Below are 19,476 nucleotides of genomic sequence, written 5' to 3' on the forward strand. Positions count from 1 at the left end.
TGGTAATCTCTGGTGTGGGCATGTTTGCTAGAAAACTGTTTTATAGAATCATGTTTGTTTTTATATTCAGTAGCTAAAAATGCTTAGTCATTTGATTTGAAATTTTGCCCTCGTGGTTTATTTCATTTATAAAATAAAAGAGTTATATTTGATGATACTATGTATTAAGTGATATTTAAAGACCCCTTTATTTTTAGACTTTGGTGGATTTTTAATTTTTTTTTTTTTTTTTTTTTAAGCAGGGTCTTACAATGTAGTCCTGCTTGCCTAGAACTCTCTGTGTAGCCCAGGCTGGCCTTGATCTTATAGAGATCCACCTGTCTCAGCCTCCTAGTGTCTAGGTGAGTCCTGCAACACCCAGCAATCCCTTCATTTTTAATAGTTCATAATTGTTTATTAGAATTCTTTTATGATTCCAAATCATATTTTGTAATAGCAATGCCTCCTGGGCTGACTATAGACACTTAGGTACTTTAAAAGCTATTGGAGTGGAAAGCCTAGAAGCTAGTAGGGAAGACTCAGGAGTTACTAGTAATGTTTAGGTGTAAGCTTTCTTAGACCATTGTCGAGGCACCTAAGCAAAATGTAGATACACAAGAAACACTGAGAAATAGCATTGGGTGTGTACTGAATATCACACCTTAAAAGATCTTTATGTGACCCATCAGTTATGAACTGTGGGAGCTGTTAAGTGCTATAGATTATGGACTCAGGAAAGCATAATAAAAGAATTAAATATTAACACATCTTAAAGCAGTCTCAACTATTAAACTTTAATGATTAAACACTCTGAACAGCAATTCTTTAAGTGAATGGACCAATTAATACATTATTAAAGTTAATGATCTACTCAGAAATTATTATGTGTCCTGAAAACTTTTTTTTCCAGACAGGATCTCAATGTGTAGTCTTGGATGTTCTGAAACTCATTATGTAGACCAGAACAGGCTAGCCTAAAGGTGTCAGCAACCATGTCTGACTTCATTTAAACTTTTGAGGAAGCTGAGCACTCAGGCCAGGGTAAGGAATGGAGAGAGGGAGGGAGGGGAGATAGGAAGGGAAGGAAGGGAAGGAGCAGGGAGGGGGAAAAAAGGAGGGAGATCGATTCTTCAAGGTAACTACTATAACCAAGTAGTTTAGTTTGGGATTTAACTTTTAAAAAATAATTTTAATCAAGCACCCCAACCAGAACCTTATAAAATGATAGCCATTACTATAAAGTTTTCATGATAATAACTAATCTTCTAAATATAATTTAAACATATTTTATACCCTTTCCCTGTTTTTAGGATGGTATTGGCAGTGCAGTATTATTCCTTATAGCAAAGATGTCGATCTAGGAATTTTTATACAAGATTACAAACCTGATATTATTTTGGCATTTCAGAATGCTGGACTTCCACTACAACACAAGTTTGGGAAGGTTGGTGACAATGAACTTAATTCCATAAATAATGTGTCTCAGTTGTAAAGTTTACCTTAAGTAACTTATACATGATTAAAAGTATGTCAAGCATAGTTTTATCACCCAGCACTTACCAGGATGGGCTGTGAAAGCTTATTATCCCTTAACATTTCTATACCAGTGAAGGAAAAGCTTGAAAATATGCCCTTTATTCATAATATGAAAGAAGGAACTTCGGCTCTTGTGAGTATGTTGCCATTCTGTTACACAATAGTATGGCACAAAATTAATATAGAGTCCCGCTACTCTGTTTGAAGTTACTTTTTTTTCTGAGTCGTCTAATTAAATGCTCACTTAGGATTAGATGTCATAATAATCATTAGCACAGATATCCCATCTATTGCTAAGGGATAGAGATATTGAGCCATGTTCACAAAGCCCATGACCCTTAGTGATAATGCTGCTCTTAATTTTTTCCCAGGGAATTTTTTTTTCATTCCTGGAAAATTATTTCTCCCCATCAGAAGTAATCATTCTAATTTATTAAAAAAAAAAAAATAGTGTTTTCTAAGGCCAAAGCAGTAGCTTTAGTCACCGAGCAGATGCTTTCCAAAGGCTGGTGTCTGGCTCTGCCTACAGATGGATACATTAGCGTTCATCTCCTTGAGAGTCACATAAATTCCTATATGATACTGTTGAAGACACACCCACCAAGTCCGATGTGAACTTTACTTTTAGGATAAGTTTCCTTTCCTTTCCTCATTCAGTTTGAAGGGGGCTCTGGAATTGGTACTTCAATTTTCTCTGCAGAGTGACAGTTTTAACTTCCACAAGGCATTTGAAGTGTCATCAGTTTAAGAATCATTATTGTATATGCATTTAAGAAAGGCTAGTATAGTATCCCACTTTGACAGGGATTTAAGTTTTAAAAGCATGCATCTTAGAGTTAATGTTCGCTATATAAAACATTTTTCTTTATTTAAAATATGAAAATATGTTTCTGTTGTTTCAGTCTGTGAAGGTTTTCATTTTCCCTCTAGGTGGAAGACAGCTTGGAACTATCCTTCCAGGGAAAAGATGACGTAAAGCTCGACATTTTTTTCTTTTATGAAGAGACTGACCATATGTGGAATGGAGGCACACAGGCCAAAACAGGAAAAAAGTTTAAGTATGAATCAGAGAAGTACTTATTAAAAGGGGCTTTGGGAGTAATTTCAGAAAGGAGAAAGGAAAGTCCCCCAAGACTCCATCAGCAGCTACTATGCTCTCAGCTCACCCACAGTCCAGCTTTCCTGGGAAGTTCTCATGAGAACTCATTGTGAGGATGGTCTGAGAGGAGGAAGCCTTGCCAAGGCTAGTCAACCAAAGGAGTCATGGTCAAAGCTCTGGAGTTACCATAGCAAACTTAGGATGCAGTTTTTCTTGGGTTCATCCTCCCTCCTAGGATTCTTGAGTCTTCATCTGAAGATTATAAAGTAAATTTGTTCTGGAGGTTTGAGAGTAATCTAAACCTTTTCTGAAAGTTACCAACTATCTATCCCTAACTGACTCTGACTCTAGAACGTATTTGTTAAATTTCTATTAATTATAAAATCTACTTTGCTTTATGACAACACACTCCACTGAGTACAGGCTGACTATAAGATACATAGAAATAAAAATTCAAAGGAAGAGAAATGGGCCAGTGAGATGGCTTAGCAGGATAGACACTTGCTGCCAAGCCTAGCAACCTAAGCTGAATCATTGGGGACCTGCATGCTGAAAGGAGAGACCAACTCCCAGAAAGTGTCCTCTGATCTCACACATACAACATGCTGTGCTCACCTATACATGTACATCCACAAATCAATTAAAAGTAATTTAAAATTTAAATATACTTAGAAAGAGGTTAATCAATGAGTATATATGTATCTTGGTTGGGGTTACTATTGCTGTGATGGAACACCATGGCTTAAACACAAGTTGGACAGGAAAAGGTTTCTTTGGCTTACATTTCTGCATTGTAGTCCATCGTAGAAGGACATCAGGACTGGCACTCAAAGGAGACAGACCTGGAGGCAGAAACTGATGCAGAGACCATGCGGGGGTGCTGCTTACTGGCTTGCTGATCATGGCTTGACTTCTCAGGCTGCTTTTTTTCCTTCATTCTTTCATACTCTACATTCCAACACAGTTTCTCCCCCTTCCCCTTTCCCCAGTCTCTCCCTGACCTCCTCTTTCCCCCAGGTCCATCCCCATTCTATCTCCCCTCAGAACAGAACAGGCCTCTCATGGATATCAACCAAACACGGCATAATATGCTACAATAAGACCAGGCACATACCATCACATAGAGCCTGGACAAGATGACCCACTAGAAGGAAAAGCATCTCATAAGTAGGCAAAAGAATCAGAGACAGTCCCTGCTCCCACTATTAGGGATCCCACAAGAACACCAAGCTACTCAGCCATGACATATGTGGATAGGACCTAGATCAGACCCCCACAAGCTCCCTGTTCTCAGCAAGCCCTCATGAGTCAATTGATACTATAGGGTGTGTTCTCGGTGTCCCTGAGTCCTCTGGTTCCTCTGACCCTCCCTTCCCCTCCTCCGCAGGACTTCCCAAGCTCTACCTAATGTCTGGCTGTGGGACCCTGCATCTGCTCCCCTCAGTTGCTGGATGAAGTCTCTCTGGTCTCTTTGATGAGGATTCTGCTAAGCTCTGGTCCCAGAACACTCTGCAGGCAGGACAGACTGTAGGGTGAACATTGTATGACTGCATTGGTGTCTCAATTGAAGCCCTTCCTAGTTACAGAATAAGGCCATTTCAGTCTCTGTGTCCCCTCTTACTAAGAGTCTTTGGTAGGGTTACTTTTGTAGATTCCATGGAGTTCCTGTTTTACCAGGTTTCTACCTTGACCCTAACATGCCCCTTATTCCAGTAATTTCTCTGAGCATTTTCTCCCTCTGCTGACCCACCCAATCCCTCCTGTTTGCAACCCTACCAGCCCCTACCTCATCTAACCATAAAATCTGTTCTATTTCCCCTTCCCAGGGAGAGTCTTCCATTCTGCCCAGTACGTAGGCACTTTTTGTTACTTAGCCTCTCTGGGTCTGTGGACCATTGCATGCTTGTCTTTACTATACAGCTAATATCCACTTATATATGAGTACATACTATGTTTATCTTTCTGGGTCTGGGGCACGTCACTCAGGATAATAATTTTTAGTTCTGTCCATTTGTCTGCAAATTTCCTGATGCCTGTTCTTTTTATCAGCTGAGTAATACTCCATTGTACAAATGTACCACATTTTTTTTTATTATTTCTTCTTTGGTTGAGGGATATCTAGGTTGTTTCCAGTTTCTGGCTATAATAAATAAAGCTGCTATGAACATAGTTGAGCAAGTGCCCTTGTGATAGTGTCCTTTGGGTATATGCCTAGGAGTAGTGTAGCTGGGTTCTGAAATAGATTTTTCCCAATTTCTGAAAAAGTACCATATTGAATTCCAAACTGGCTGTACAAGTTTGCATTCCCACCAGCAATGGAGGAGTGTTCCTTGCTCCACATCCTCCCCAGCATGAGCTGTCACTTGTGGTTTTGATCTTAGCCATTCAGACAGGTGTTAGATGGTATCTCAGAGTAGTTTTGATTTGTATTTCCCTGATGGGTTAAGTGTGTTGAGTGTTTCTCATTCATTTGAGATTCCTGTATTGAGAGTTCTCTGTTTAGGTCTGTACCCTGTTTTTTAATTGGATTATTTGGTTTGTTGATGTCTAGTGTCTTGAGTTCTTTATATATTTTGGATACTAGCCCTCTGTCAGATGTGCAGTTGGTGAAAATCTTTTCCCATTCTGTGGGTTGCCATTTTGGTTTATGGATGGTGTCCTTTACCTTATAGAACCTTTTCAGTTTCATGAGGTCTCATTTATTAATTGTTGATCTTAGTGCTTGTGCTTTTTGGGTTCTGTTCAGGAAGTTGTCTCCTGTGCCAGTGCAGCCAAGGCTATTCCCCACTGTTTCTTCTGTCAGGTTCAGTGTGTCCATACAAAGATTCAACAAAGAAAGAGAATTACACACCAATCTCTCTCATGAACAGAGATGCAAAAATACTCAGTAAAATACTCACAAACTGAATCCAAGAACACATCAAAAAGATCATCCACTATAATCAAATAGGTTTCATCCCAGAGATGCCAGGAAAGTTCAACATACGAAAAGTCTGCCAATGTAATCTACCATGTAAACAAACTGAAAGAAGAAAACCACATGATCATCTCATTAAATGCTCAAAAAGCCTCTGACAAATCCAACACCCCTTCATGATGAAAGTATTGGAGAGATCAGGGATACTAGGGCATAACTTAAGCATAATAAAGGCAATTTACAGGCAGTCTGCTTTCTTACAGAACACAGAACCTCCTGCCCTGGGAAGGCCCCACCGACAGTGAGCCTGGCTCTCCCCCATAGTTACTAATTAAGATAATGCTCTAAAGGTTTGCTTACAGCCTGATTTTATGGAGGAACTTTCTTGTTGAGGTTCAGTTATAGTTAGGTGTGTTTTGAAAATGTGCACACCTTATTTTTCAAAATATGATAGAAATTCGAAAGTTAGTGTATAATGAGTTTTTCTTTATAAGAGAGCATACCATAGTAATTAAGATCATAAAGTCAGCTTTTAAATCCCAATTGTATATGTGACAAGTAGTGTTTCCTTCAGCAATTTTCTATTTAATTTCTCTACATAAGGTTCCTCCACTTCAAAGTGGAAATAATATTAGACATTGTCATACAGCCTTGTTTTGAGGACTAAAACTATTATTGTAGAAAAAGGATTTGAAAGGATTCAAGATTTCCTGAAGCCTGGCAGTGGTGGCACACGCCTTTAATCCCAGCACTCGGGAGGCAGAGCTAGGCGGATCTCTGTGAGTTCAAGGCTAGCCTGGGCTACCAAGTGAGTTCCAGGAAAGGTGCAAAGCTACACAGAGAAACCCTGTCTCAAAAAACAAAAACAAGAAATCAAAATTAAAAAAAAAAAAAAAAAAAAAGATTTCCTGAATGCTATTAGCTTGTGTTAATGCCATTGTAATATTAGTGGGAAAATGATGCCTTTCATGGTATTGTGAGAAAATTAGGTGCCTTCTAATCAGCTCAGTATGAAGTTGCTACATCTGTGTTTTGAGAAGTCCTGTAAAAGTGTCAGTCTTTTGTCTTAAATTCCTATCAAGGGTAAGTTTTTCTTGTCATGGTGTGATCTGAAAACACAGGCCTCAAAAGCAGGGTTCATTTCAGCTGCAACATTTGTGGTAGAGACAACTTTGGTTCCCTCCCACTGCTCTTTCTAGTAGCAGTGTTGGCCAAGTGTGAAATTGTCTGAGGAACAGGAGAAATGAGCAGTGAGGAAATAGTCTGGACAGATGGTGTGCATCCCAGATTGTCTATCCTGTTACTGTGACCTTAGAGGCAGAGCAAAGAACAGGGGAAGGCTGTGTGGAGCCATTTCTTTGGAAGACTCCCCAGCCATATGCCATTGTCAACACCATTCACTTTAAGGAAATATAGGATTGATCACACTTCCATCTCTAAAAGGGAGGATCTGAAACTAAAAACTAGTGTGAGGGTTTTTTTAATTTTATAATAGTGTTTTTTAAACCCATGTGTGGTTCATGCTGAGAAAACCCTAAAACTGTAGAATGCTTAACTTTTTTTTTTTTTTAATGCCTAACTTTTTTAAGGAAGGGAACTCCATAGAAAAGCATCTCTTCCCGTTTATGCTTTCTGACTGATACCTTGGGTTCTAAGATTTAATAATAATTTTACTGTTAACAGCAACTGTAAAGATACAGTGACCAGTGTGTGTGCTAGGTACACTCACCTTAACAGAGTATTAGAGAACCCTATATCTCACTTGGATTATATCTTCTAATGACCAGCTCAGGCCTTGGGGAAGCTAAAACACACTGATGGTGAGTGACTGTCTAAAACCGTGAGCCATTAATAACAGTGCCATGATTTCACCTCAGACTGGTTTGACCCTGGCCTAAATACTTGAGCTAATAGCGTAAATAAGTTGATCTGTGTGAAGTATTAGAACAGTGCCTGGCACCCTATAAGAACGTGTCGCTGTTAAATACTACTTCTATCCCTGCTTCCAGATTGTCTCTACTGCTACTGTTGTTCATCAGGTGCTGGACTAGCACGGGTCAGCTCCTTCAGCACATGCTGACTTGAGTAGTTACCCGCTTGGTGAGCATTTTCTTCCTGGGTATCATTCAGTCTTTTACTTCTTAGTTCCCATTAGTCTTTCTTTTTTCTTCTGTTATATGTTTTAAAGATATATGTTCTCTATCTGTTTCATTTTCAAAAGTTGTCTGTGTTTTTCATATTTGCTTTTCATCTATAGAGTCCAGATCACCAGTAATAAAAGTGATGACAATATAAGATGTTTTTGGAGGTTGGGGATTTAGCTCAGTGGTAGAGTGCTTGCCTAGCAAGCGCAAGGCCCTGGGTTCGATCCTCAGCTCCAAAAATAAATAAATAAATAAATTTTTTTGTTTTTTATTTTCTGAGTGGTGGTAGAAGGCAGGGGGATAATCTGTTTAATTTTCTTACACAGTTTATACATAATTAGCATTATTGCTTTCTAACATATTCAGTGGAGTGTACAGGTAAAGCTGTCTTAGCCCAAAGTTCATGTGGGAAGTTTTTCCTTTTTAAGTTTTTATTGCCATATATTCATTGTACATAGTAATGGGTTTCATAAAGGCCTTTTGTTTCAAACATGGGTACTTTGGTATCCCCCATAACCTCTTCTTTTTCCTTGTTCCCCTTAGTCCCCTTCCTTCTCTCAGTCCTGCTTCTAATCTTTTTTTACACATTGTCTTAGTTGGGGTTTCTCTTGCTGTGAAGAGACACCATGACCATGGTAACTCTTACAAAGGAAGACATTTCCTTGGGGTGGCTCGATTTCAGTTTCAGAGATCCAGTCCATTATCATCATGGCATGGTGGGGAGCGTGGCAGGAGCATGGCAGCATGCAGGCAGATGTGGTGCTGGAGCTGAGAATCCTACATCTTGCAGGCAACAGGAAGTAGACAGAGACACTGGGTGGTCTCCTCAGCCTAGGAAACCTCAAAGCCTACCCCCACAATGACACATTTCTTCCAACAAGGCAATGCTCACCCCAACAAAGCCACACATCACAATAGTACCATTCCACATGAGATTATGGGGGCCAATTACATTCAAACTACCACATTCTACTCCATGTCACCCATAAGCTTGTAAAAATAGCATAATGCAAAATCTATTTTAGTCCAACTTCAAAAGTCCCCATAGTCTCTCATATCTCAATAATGTTTAAAGTTTAAAGTCTCTTCTGAGATTCATGCAGTCTCTTAACTATAATCCCCTATAATATCAAAATAAAAAGCCAGATCACTTACTTCCAACATATAATGGCACAGGATATACATGACCATTCCAAAACGTAGGGAAGGGAGCATAGTGAGGAAATACTGGACCAAAGCAAGACCAAAACTCAGCTGGTTAGACTCCAAAATCTTCATCTCTGTATTTGATGTCAACATGCTCTTCAGATCTCCAGCTCTGCTCAGCTTTGTTGACTGTAACACATTTCTTTCTCTTGGGCTGGTTCCACTCCATTACCAGCTCTTTTTGGCAGGTATCCCATCCCATGAGTCTGGTATCTCTAACATGTCGGGTTCTGCAAGGCAATCCAGGCTTCAACTTCACAGTTTCACACAATGTTCTCTCTATGTCTTCATTCAGGGAGGGATACCCCCAATACATGCCTTTAGCAAAGGAGGCAAATTCCATAACCAGTTTTTGCTATCCTTAACTCTAAAGCCAGAACCACATGGCCAAAGCTGCCAAATTCTGCTGCTTGCTGTGGCTGGAACATGTTCCTCTCATTCATTTACATCTTTACCAGCTTTCTAGAAGTCCTTCGTTGCCTAATTTAGCTGTCTTGAAACTTGCTCTCTAGACCAAGCTGGCCTTAGACTCAAAGTTCTGCCATCCTCTGCCTTCCTAGTGCTGAGATTAAATGTGTACCCCACAATACCCAGCTCTAAACTTTTTTTTTTAGTTCCTTTTCACAACTTGGGAACTGCCCTGGGTGGGATCTTGCCCTGAAGTCAACACTCCCTACATTCAATTTCTTAATTATTTTATCTCCTTGAATTAAAACATCACTGGTATTCCATCACGCCAGTCAGAATGGCTATCATTAGGAAAACAGAATGCTGGCAAGGATGCAGGCAAAAGGGAATCTGTGGGTGCCCACAGAGGCTCCCTAATAAGGCCTTACTTACGATCAGAGAATCTGAGCTTGCTTTACTCAGCAGGACTGCATAGTAGAATGATTTGGCCAGGGTTGTGGTTATCAGATGTTTTGAAGGGTCTACACTTGTTGGTACTTTGCACTTTGATCTTGAAAGGGGGAGGTCTATTGCTTCTCCCCTTGCTAGTGTATAAGAAGCCCATTAGATATAAACTCAAGGCGGCTGGGTGTTGACCCACAGCCCTCCTGAAGCTATCCTGTGTCTCTGTCTTTCTTGTAGTCTCTGACTATATTTCTATCTAATACTTCCTCATTTCTCTCTCCTCCCTCCAAGAACCCTTCAGCAGGTCAGGGCTGGCCACAGACAGGAATGCTGATACACTGCTGGTGGGACTGTAAATTGGTCCAGTCACTATGGAAATATGGAGGGTCCTCAAAAAAAAAAAAAAAAAGAGAAAGAGAGAAAGAAAAAGAAAAACCTTTTTATTTCACAACTTCTCAGTTCCTACAGCTATTTGATTGGATTTCATTGCACTCTTCATCTGAATCAATGTATGAATAGAAGCTAGGTGTTTTAGAGGTAACCATGAGAGCTACTGTTTATGGGATACTTACTGTATGCAGCTCCTATGCCACATTTTTACGTGTACCTTCTTGTTCAACCCTCGGGGGAACTTTGTAATGGAGATTTGAATCCTGCTGCCTTTATCTAATGGAGAATGAGACAGAGCTGAGACCCAGGGCTAGGCTGTGTCATTTCAGAGCCCATGTTCTCCTTCTTCTCTTCCCCCTCCTTTTAAAATAAATTTTCTTCTTTGACAGTTTCATACATGTATATAATGCATTCTGGTTACTCTCTCCCCAGCTTAATGTGTTCCTGTTACTCTCTTATCTTCCACCCTTGTCAGCCCCTTCCCATATTCATGACTTTTATATAATGTCCTGCAGATATTTAACTAGGGCCTAGGCCCCTCCGTGTGGCCATGCCAGTGAGAACCTGGTGGATTCTCTGATGATTCCACAACTGCATACTATGTCTCCCCATCTCCCGGAATCTTTAAATGGTTGGGCCATTTCCCATAACAGGTGATCTTTTATTTATTTTGTAAGTAGTATTGGGTCCTTGTTAATGTCTTTGCTCTTTGGATAGATCTTCAAGGAATTTTGACTCATCCTTTGTAGACTACACTCCATTCCATTGTAACTCTATGTAATTTATTACTTCATTTCAGTTTTTAGTTATTACTTTATTTTTGGTCTGTACTAAGAATACTGGTACAAATGTATTTTAGTTTTTGCTCTCATTGTGATCATAATCTTGACCATAAAATAGATACAGCATATTCTGTAAGCAAAAAGCAAAATTACAGAACTGTGTACAATACATAGTTGAGGTTCTTGTCAAAACACAACAAGGCAGCATGACATAAAATAGCAGAGTTGGTTAGGTAGCCTTGGGAGGAATATGAAGAAAGTCTAATGCTAGATTTATTTAATCGTTTTTCTGATTATTCCAATTTATTTTTAATTTCAAAAGTTCCCAACTTAACTTTTGAGGCAGTTATTCTTCACCTCTAATTTACTGACAAACAAAATATAATAACTTATTTAACAAACAGAATATACAGTAGCTTACATTTAATAAGAAAATATTTAATGAGCAAAATATTCTTACACATTTATCCACTTTAACTTTTGGAGTGCCTTTGGTTTCTGCCACTGTCTAGAATATGACAATCCGTATTTCAGGATGATAAAGAAGGATTACTTGTTTCTGAAGTCAGTACAACTAGTGACTTCAGTGATACTATAGAAATAATATGTGTGAAGATGACTTCTGAGTGACATATGAGGGTTAAGCTAGCACAGTTTCAATGAAGCTCTTGAGTGGGGAATTGTTAGTGAGTTACCTTGAGTTGACCCTAACAAAGAGACCTGTAATAAAGTATTGAGGTGATGCCAAGGAGTGCTGATGTAAGGTAGTTGTCAAGGTCTTGGTGTTGAGCCGCAGACATACAGCTGTAGTTAGAGTTTTCCTGCCTGGCCCCCAGTCAGGACAAATCTCCTTCACCGGCCAGGCCCATAGACGCTCAGAACCAACCAAGTAAACACACAGAGACTTATATTACTTACAAACTGTGTGGCCGAAGCAGGCTTCTGTTATCTACTTCTTCCATCTTAAATTAACCCATTTCTATTAATCTATACTTTTCCACGTGGCTCATGGCTTACCAGTACCTTATGTCTTTTCTGCCGTGGCCGTGGCTGGCAGTGTCTCTCCCCCAGCTTCCACTTCCCAGAATTCTCTTCTCTCTTGTCCCGCCTATACTTCCTGCCTAGCCACTGGCCAAACAGCATTTTATTTATACAGAGCAATATCCACAGACATACAGCACTGGTTTTCTCTAGTGCATATATGCTTAAAAGGGGTTGCTTGGTCATAGGAATAATACATTTCACCTTAGGGATCTTACTTAGGGATTGTTTTCCACTGTATTCTACACTGCCATCACTGTGTTATAAGACTTCCCATTTCCTGCATATTCTTGTCAGCACTGGATGTTCTCGTTGATTTTTTTAACTGTTTTGGTTAAGTATGTATTGTTACCATACTGTAGATTTAATATCCACTTTTTCATATTTATTGACCATTTAGATGCTCTGTTTTGTGAGGAACCTATTAAATATCTTACTGGTTTTCCTCTGTTTGAGGTATCTGTCCCTTTCTCGAAAACTGTAGCTTCTATATATTGAAAACATCTTCTTGACTTTGTCCTTTATTCTTTTGCTCCTAATGGTAGCTTGCTCACTGAAAGTTCTCAGTTTTAAGGTAATTCTGTGTATCAGTCTTTATGTTCAGTACTTTTGGTGTCCTTTTTACAAAAATAGTTTCCTATTTTGAGAAATCGAAGTTGTCTTTCAGATACTTTTTTGTTTTTTATGTTATAGAAAGTAAAGATCAAGTTTAAACTCTATATTTACACTTCCTAGGTTTTTTATTTTTTCTTGTGTTCTCTTCCTGTTTCAAGAGTCAATCCTGAGTACCACATTACATTTAGACTTCCTGATTTTGACTCTGGAGTTTAGTCCAGGATTCTAAAAATGACACTAGTGTTTCCAGGTTGCCATCTATCATTACATGTCCCAGCTCTGCTGAGTCAAAGGCATTGATTGAGTTACCTTCACTTAAGATTTAGTATCTCCGGAGAAATGATCTCCCGTCCTTCCTAGTTTCCATAGATCTCCCCTCCCTGAGGTCTTCCTTTCATGGTTTTTAGAGGACTTTGCTAATGTATCTGTCCTAAGTGACAGATAAAGTCAGTCTTGATAAACTGGCAGGCTGAGTGAGACCTGAGTGCTGCCTGACACTGAGTCAGCTCTCTACCGGTTAGTAAGGATGACAGGTGGCACTCAGAGAATGATTTGATCTAGCCCAGCATCTTTAGACAATTGCAACAATAAAGGTGAGTCATTCTGATTACTTCCAGTCATTCTGCCCCTCACCAAGTTAGACTTAGGGGTGGAGTTGTCCCTGGTGGACTCCCAGCTTCAGAGGCTGATGCTCTGCTCCTATGGTTACGGCTCTCAAGAAACACATTTGTCTCTCAGTTCTTACAGCTGCAAAGCTAAAAGGCAGATTGAGTCATTTCTTTAAGTGAGTATATTTGAAGCATTGGCTTTTCTCAAAGGATCTCATTCCCTGCTCTACTTATACCTTCATATTTTGCAATATACCGATTATATCATAGGTCTCCTTAATTGCATGTCCAGATAGCTAGTCAGCAGCAGCAGGTGTATGTTGAAAGACTGAGGGGGAAACTTGAAGAGGCAGTTTCTTCTACGGTGAGCTTTGATTTCTAAAGAGAAGATTTTACTATAAAACTTGTATGTGAAGTAAAAATTTTATTTTTTAAACTTATATATTTTGTTATTTAAACATAATTCTGTAGCATGCTAACTTGTTAGTATCTGAGAGACAGAGACATTTTCAATAAAAGACTTATCCACAGGTGTTAATAATTTGTTTTAGGTTTGTCTTTTTTTGTTGTTGTTTTGGTTTGGTTTGGGTTTTGTTCTTGTTGTTGTGTTTGTTGTTTAGTTTTTTGAGACAGGATTTCTCTATGTAGCCCTGGCTGCCCTGGAATTCACTATGTAGACCAAGATGGCCTCAAACCTAGAGATCCACTTGCCTGTGCTTCTCACATCCTGTGATTAAAGTTGTGCACCACCACAGCTCAGCTGACAATTTTAAAAAAGATACTTGGCAGTATACTGTTACTTCAGTTTTTCCAGAGTTGGGTCTAATTCTTAGATGAGTATGTAAGAGCAAGATTGTTAAACATACACAAATTTGACAATGAAAAGTATAAAAAGTCATAATGAGGCCCATTATTATATATATTAATATGAGAATGAAATATGAAACAAACCAAAAGGATTAGTAACTGACTGTAGTAGATCCTGTCTGTAATCCCAGCACTTCGAAGAAGACTGAAAGTTTGAGGCTTAACAAAAGAGCATCAGGTGTGCCTTGGCAGTCACACAGGCCAGAAGATGATGCACCAGAGTCTTCTAAAAACTGTCACTTTTTCACATCACATGTAACTAAGTCATGCTCAGGAGTGAGATGACAATAATGACATTTACAAATACAGAAAGGTTAAGAAGGTTTAGGCCTCACAGATCTATACACAAAGACATATTAAAGAAGCCAGAAGGGATACTGGGAATATGGTACAGTGGTTAAGGCACTTACCATGCAATCAAGAAGACTAGAGTTCAGACACACACACACACACACACACACACACACACACACACACACACACACAGAAAAGAGACAAAGAAAGAAGCCAATTTAAAAATATTTTTTAAAAATAGAAAATTTTAAATATTTTCTTTTATAATGGGTCAAAGGGAAATTATAGTAGAAAGCACAATATACTTTGCACTGAGATAATGTATATGCAACATACTGAACCTTACAGGATATAAAGAAGTAAGTATAAATATATATATAGCCTTGCCTTGAAAAAAATACTTGTAAAACTGAGGTCTGGAGAGATGACTGGTCGTTAAGAGATGCTACTCTTCCAGAGAAGGACATGAGTTCAGTTCCCAGCATCTGATGGGGTGGCTCACAGTTACCTATAACTTCATCTTCAGGGGATCTGACCCCTTTTAGATTCTGTGGCCACCCACACATGCATGCATATACATCCATACAAACACATGCACTTAAAGATAAATATTTTTTAAATACTTGTACAACATATAGATCCATATGGAGATAAGTATAAATGATCAATGAGGTTTCCTGAGGTACTGAAGGAAACAAGTCAAAAGAAATTAATAAAACAATAAATAGTATAAAAGATAAATTCTACATGCTGGTTTGTTTAAAAATTAATTTTATCTACGCCAGCGGGGTCTATAGAGCTTTTTCTAAGACAGCCAGGGCTACATAAAGAAACCTATCTGCAAAAAATAAATGGATAAATAAATAGTTTTAAAATCTGTGCAACTAACAGACCTTTACCATGATTGATCAAGGTATATAGGGGAAATGAAATAAATAATAATAATATGTATTCCCCAAACCCAAGATGTATGACCTTTATACTTCTCACTGTGTTGGACTAAGGATAAAAAGAAAATACTGTGGGTGACCTTAGATCACCCAGGATAGCAATTGCGGTAAGATGTAAAAAATACAGAAAAATACAAGAAAGAATCAGGAAGATACAGATAGCCTACACCCAATCAAGAAACTGAACTAATAACTAGAAAGCCTTTCCCTTTCTTTTTCTTTCCAGAAGTTGCCAAGACCTACATGGTTTACAAAGAGTAAACTGTCCATCATTCCTACACACATAATTTACCTACAGGGGACAGAGCCTGTTTCTAAACCAGGAAGAGAGCAGCTGAGTCACTCACTGCATGAGACTCAGTAAGCCTGGACATGGAGTGAGTGCCCAGCGTATTTTTAAGAAGGGAAATGGCACAGTGAACACAGGTGAAAACATGCTAAAAAGAATAGCTCTATAAGGCATGTGCGTAGTATGACTCTACCTGACAGATTGAAGGGTGCACTTCCCTGTGCACAAGGCCTCATTTTCCATCTCCTCTGCTGCCACAGGAGGGAGGGGAGGTGATTAAGTTGATGACATAAAAAACATAGATCCCCATAAGCAAAGATCTTTTAGGAAACTGAATTAAAAGGATATGGGATTTCCTTGATTTGATGAAGGGAAGATGATGAAAACCTTGAGGGAGCTTCATGTCGAATGGTGAAACTCAGAAGCTTTTCCATTACAATCAGAAGCAGCAGCCTTGTTGTCTGTTCCTATTAAACAGGATGCTAGTGTTTAGGCCCTGGAATAGCAGATAAATTGGGAGGTTCAGCCAATGTAAGGTGCTAATGGGAATAAACTGTGTTTATGAGGACTTCGGTGGGTGTTTGGCTGGGCTCGTGGGACTGCAGTGTTTAGTGCAGACTTAGATTTGGAAAGGTCAGGTGGTTGTAGATGATGGCCTCTGTCTCACTTAGCTTCCTTAATCAGCACCAGTAGACACACTGTTCTAGAGTGCTGGGAATACCCCCTTCTCTCATTTAGCAATTATGTTCAAAGATTGTACATCTAAGCTGACAAAATTATTCTAACCATCCTAAAGTGTCTTTGTTGGTTTTCAGATTTGGGGAAGAAAGTAAAACTATCCTACTCTAGTTCACTGCTCACTAGCAACTGTTGTAACTGCTGTTTTAGGCAAAAGTGGAATGAAGTGAAGTGGTCCAAGTGAGAAAACAGATGGAAGAAGTTTTTACCAAAGTTAGAGCTCTTAAATTTGTATCCTAATTTAGGGTGCCTTAGTGTAAATTTAAATCTGTTCAGATTTTGGATCTCTTCCCAAGGCTTTAAAGTAAAGACTGTTCTGCCAGATTGAATCATAGCTTTTAATTCAGGCACCACTGAGAGATTTAGTAGCAGTGACTATTTACTGGTAACCCAGGCTGAGCCGAAGCATGTGCTGTTCTGTGTACCTTGCTGCCTCCTTCCTCTGCATGGTCTGACTTTATAATTACTTATCACATTCTGTGATTATCTTTCCTGTTCTCCTGGGAAGCCAAGATACTCTTCTGTAGACTAGATTGAAAATGAGTAGAGAAATGAGAAGCACAGAATCTAGGGATTTGGTTAGGAACAACATTAGAGTTGTATTGTTTTTGTATTGTGTTCACATTGTTTCTCTAGTTTAAGTGTTTGGGGTTTGCTCCTAGATTCTCCTTCACTGTTCCAAGCATTCTTTTGTAGCCTGTAGTATTCTACCACGTGTATCCTAAAGCTGTTGTTTTCTGCTCTCAGCTGTTTGATGAGACTAAAGGATAATATTAAGGCAGATGCTTCCTGGTTGCTGTTACTAGGGAGATGGTGTCTGCCTCAATTCGGGTTCATAGTGTCATCCTGATAGTATGGGGCAGGTGGACATTCTGCTGACCAGCAGGTGATTGTGGGAGGTGGAGGCTGATGAAGGATAGCTATTTCTCATGACAAAATAAATCATTCCATGGACATGAGTGTGCAGGGTAAAACTGGTATCAGCAGATGGTGGGTCTAAGCAGTGTCTGGTTTGTGTCTCAGCTATGAGGTTTTCTGTGGCTGTCTTTCATAGATGCCAGCTGGGACTGTCCACTCCCTGCCAGTACCCACTGCCTTTTGTAGCGGACTTGTTGGCTTTTTTAGAATCTATTCAGATACACTTTCATGTATGGTTTTATATTTGCTTTGTGGTAAAACAAGATATTCAAAAGCAAAATCCATTCTTAGGGTTCACTTGGTAGTAAAACACGTTAATCAAATACAGTCAGGTTCCTTTTCCCCAGTTCTCTCCTCTCTCTGTAATTCTCTAGTATATTAAACTTTTGATCCCTATTATTGCCATTTCCTGATTAAATACTGAAAGTTCTTCCAAGTTATGATGAAAAAAATTCTGAGAATCCAACACAGAATATAGAGCTAGGTAACTGTAAACATGCCTGATGCTTTTTATATTCCTTTGTTATATAATTTATATAAAGATCTGTTTCAATATTTTATTTTTTGAGACAGGGTCTTCATAGACTAGACTGCCCCAGAACTCACTTTATGACTGAAGCTGGACCTGAACTCCTGATCGTTATTTCTTCCCCTCCCAAGAGGTTTAGATATGTTTTTGAAATTTAAGAGTAAAGAGACATAGAAAGTACAGATATTGTTTCATATAGAGCAGAGTGAAAACCTAGGGGATGCTGGAGGAATCAATCCATATGCCTTGGAACACCGGATTATACATGAAAAGAAAATGACCATTTCCTCGATCTTATGGAAATATTGTTGTGAGACATCTTTCCCCAGGTTATTCAACAGAGCCCCAGGGCTGATGTTCATTGTGCCTAATTTTGGTGTGTTCCCATCTCTGAAGCGATCATTCTTTGTAATTTACTAACCAGGTCTGGGTTAGGTTAAGATTGGTTGGTTTGTACTTTTTTTCTCCTTTTGGAGCTTATGGATGGGATCATCTCTCTTTCAGATGGACGCAGAATACAAGAGGAAGACCAGGGTGTAAACCCCAAAAGAAGAAAGGGGTGCTGAGCAGAAAGAATAAATGACAGCTCTCTCCCCAAATCTGCTTGATAGGAAAGGGCTGTCCCTTCACCAGGAAGGCCTGGCAGTTGAGGTACGTGGCCTGATGCTCCCTGCTTGTCTTTGTTTTACTGCAGGTACCTGTTCCCCAAGTTCACACTGTGCTGGACTGAATTTGTAGACATGAAAGTCCATGTGCCCTGTGAAACAGTTGACTACGTTGAAGCCAACTATGGTAAGACCTGGACGATTCCTGTTAAGACATGGGACTGGAAGACCTCGCCCCCAAATGTGCAGCCCAATGGGATCTGGCCTATTTCTGAGTGGGATAAGGTTATCCAGCTGTACTGAGAATACAAAGTTAAGGAGGGACATTTCCCAAGAAGAAGGCGGGTAACTGTTTAAAACATGTGAGAGCCCAGAAGATAAAGAAAATGTTTGAAGACAAAAATGTTCTACCTCGTGGGCCATCTAATTAGCTCTGCCATTCAGCATTTACTGAGGCATTTATACACCGGGAAAAATACTAGGTTCTGGGGCTGGGGAGATGGCTCAGAGGTTAAGAGCACTGACTGCTCTTCCAGAGGTCCTGAGTTCAATTCCCAGCACCCACATGGTGGCTCACAACCATCTGTAAGGAAATCTGGCACCCTCTTCTGTGTACATGATAGATAAATAAATCTTCAAAAAAAGAATACTAGGTTCTGGTGGTCAAGCGGAGATGAATGAGCAAATGCCTGCCTCCCCCTTACATGATAAATATAATATGAGACAACTACACTGTATACACACACACACACACACACACACACACACACACAGACACACACACACAGCTAGGGAGCATGCATGGGCCCTGGGCCCAAACAACAACACCACCTTTACAACGTGCACTATAACAGGATGAAGCAGAAACAAGCAAGGGCTGAAGCAGTAGCTCCGTGGGTAAGTGCTTGTGCTCCAAGGGTGAGAGCTCCAGTCTGGATCCGAGGAGGAGCACCCAGGGGGAAAGCCTAGCCCTGGGAGCTGGAGCAGAAACAGGAGGGTCCTAGGAACCTGGGCCTGCCAGTGTAGCCAGTCAGCTCTGGGCTCAGTAAGAGATCTTGCCCTTAAACGTAAGGGGGAGGGCAGGAGAGGAAGACACCCACTGTCAGCTCTGGTCTCT

At 39.7% G+C, this 19,476-nt stretch overlaps 1 protein-coding gene across 1 annotated transcript in view; it reads left to right on the forward strand.

The window, feature by feature from the left end:
* Nucleotides 1-18,823, forward strand: part of LOC118578743 (fukutin-like) — a 44,243-nt gene extending 25,420 nt beyond the window's left edge. The window contains 3 exon segments of the mRNA XM_036179924.1: nucleotides 1,290-1,423; nucleotides 2,446-2,573; nucleotides 18,449-18,823. Coding sequence (XP_036035817.1) covers nucleotides 1,290-1,423; nucleotides 2,446-2,573; nucleotides 18,449-18,662 — 476 coding nt within the window. The 3' untranslated portion in view covers nucleotides 18,663-18,823.
* Nucleotides 18,824-19,476: the final 653 nt, after the last annotated feature.

Source organism: Onychomys torridus, chromosome 2 (genome assembly GCF_903995425.1).
Source record: "Onychomys torridus chromosome 2, mOncTor1.1, whole genome shotgun sequence".
Lineage (NCBI taxonomy): Eukaryota > Metazoa > Chordata > Mammalia > Rodentia > Cricetidae > Onychomys > Onychomys torridus.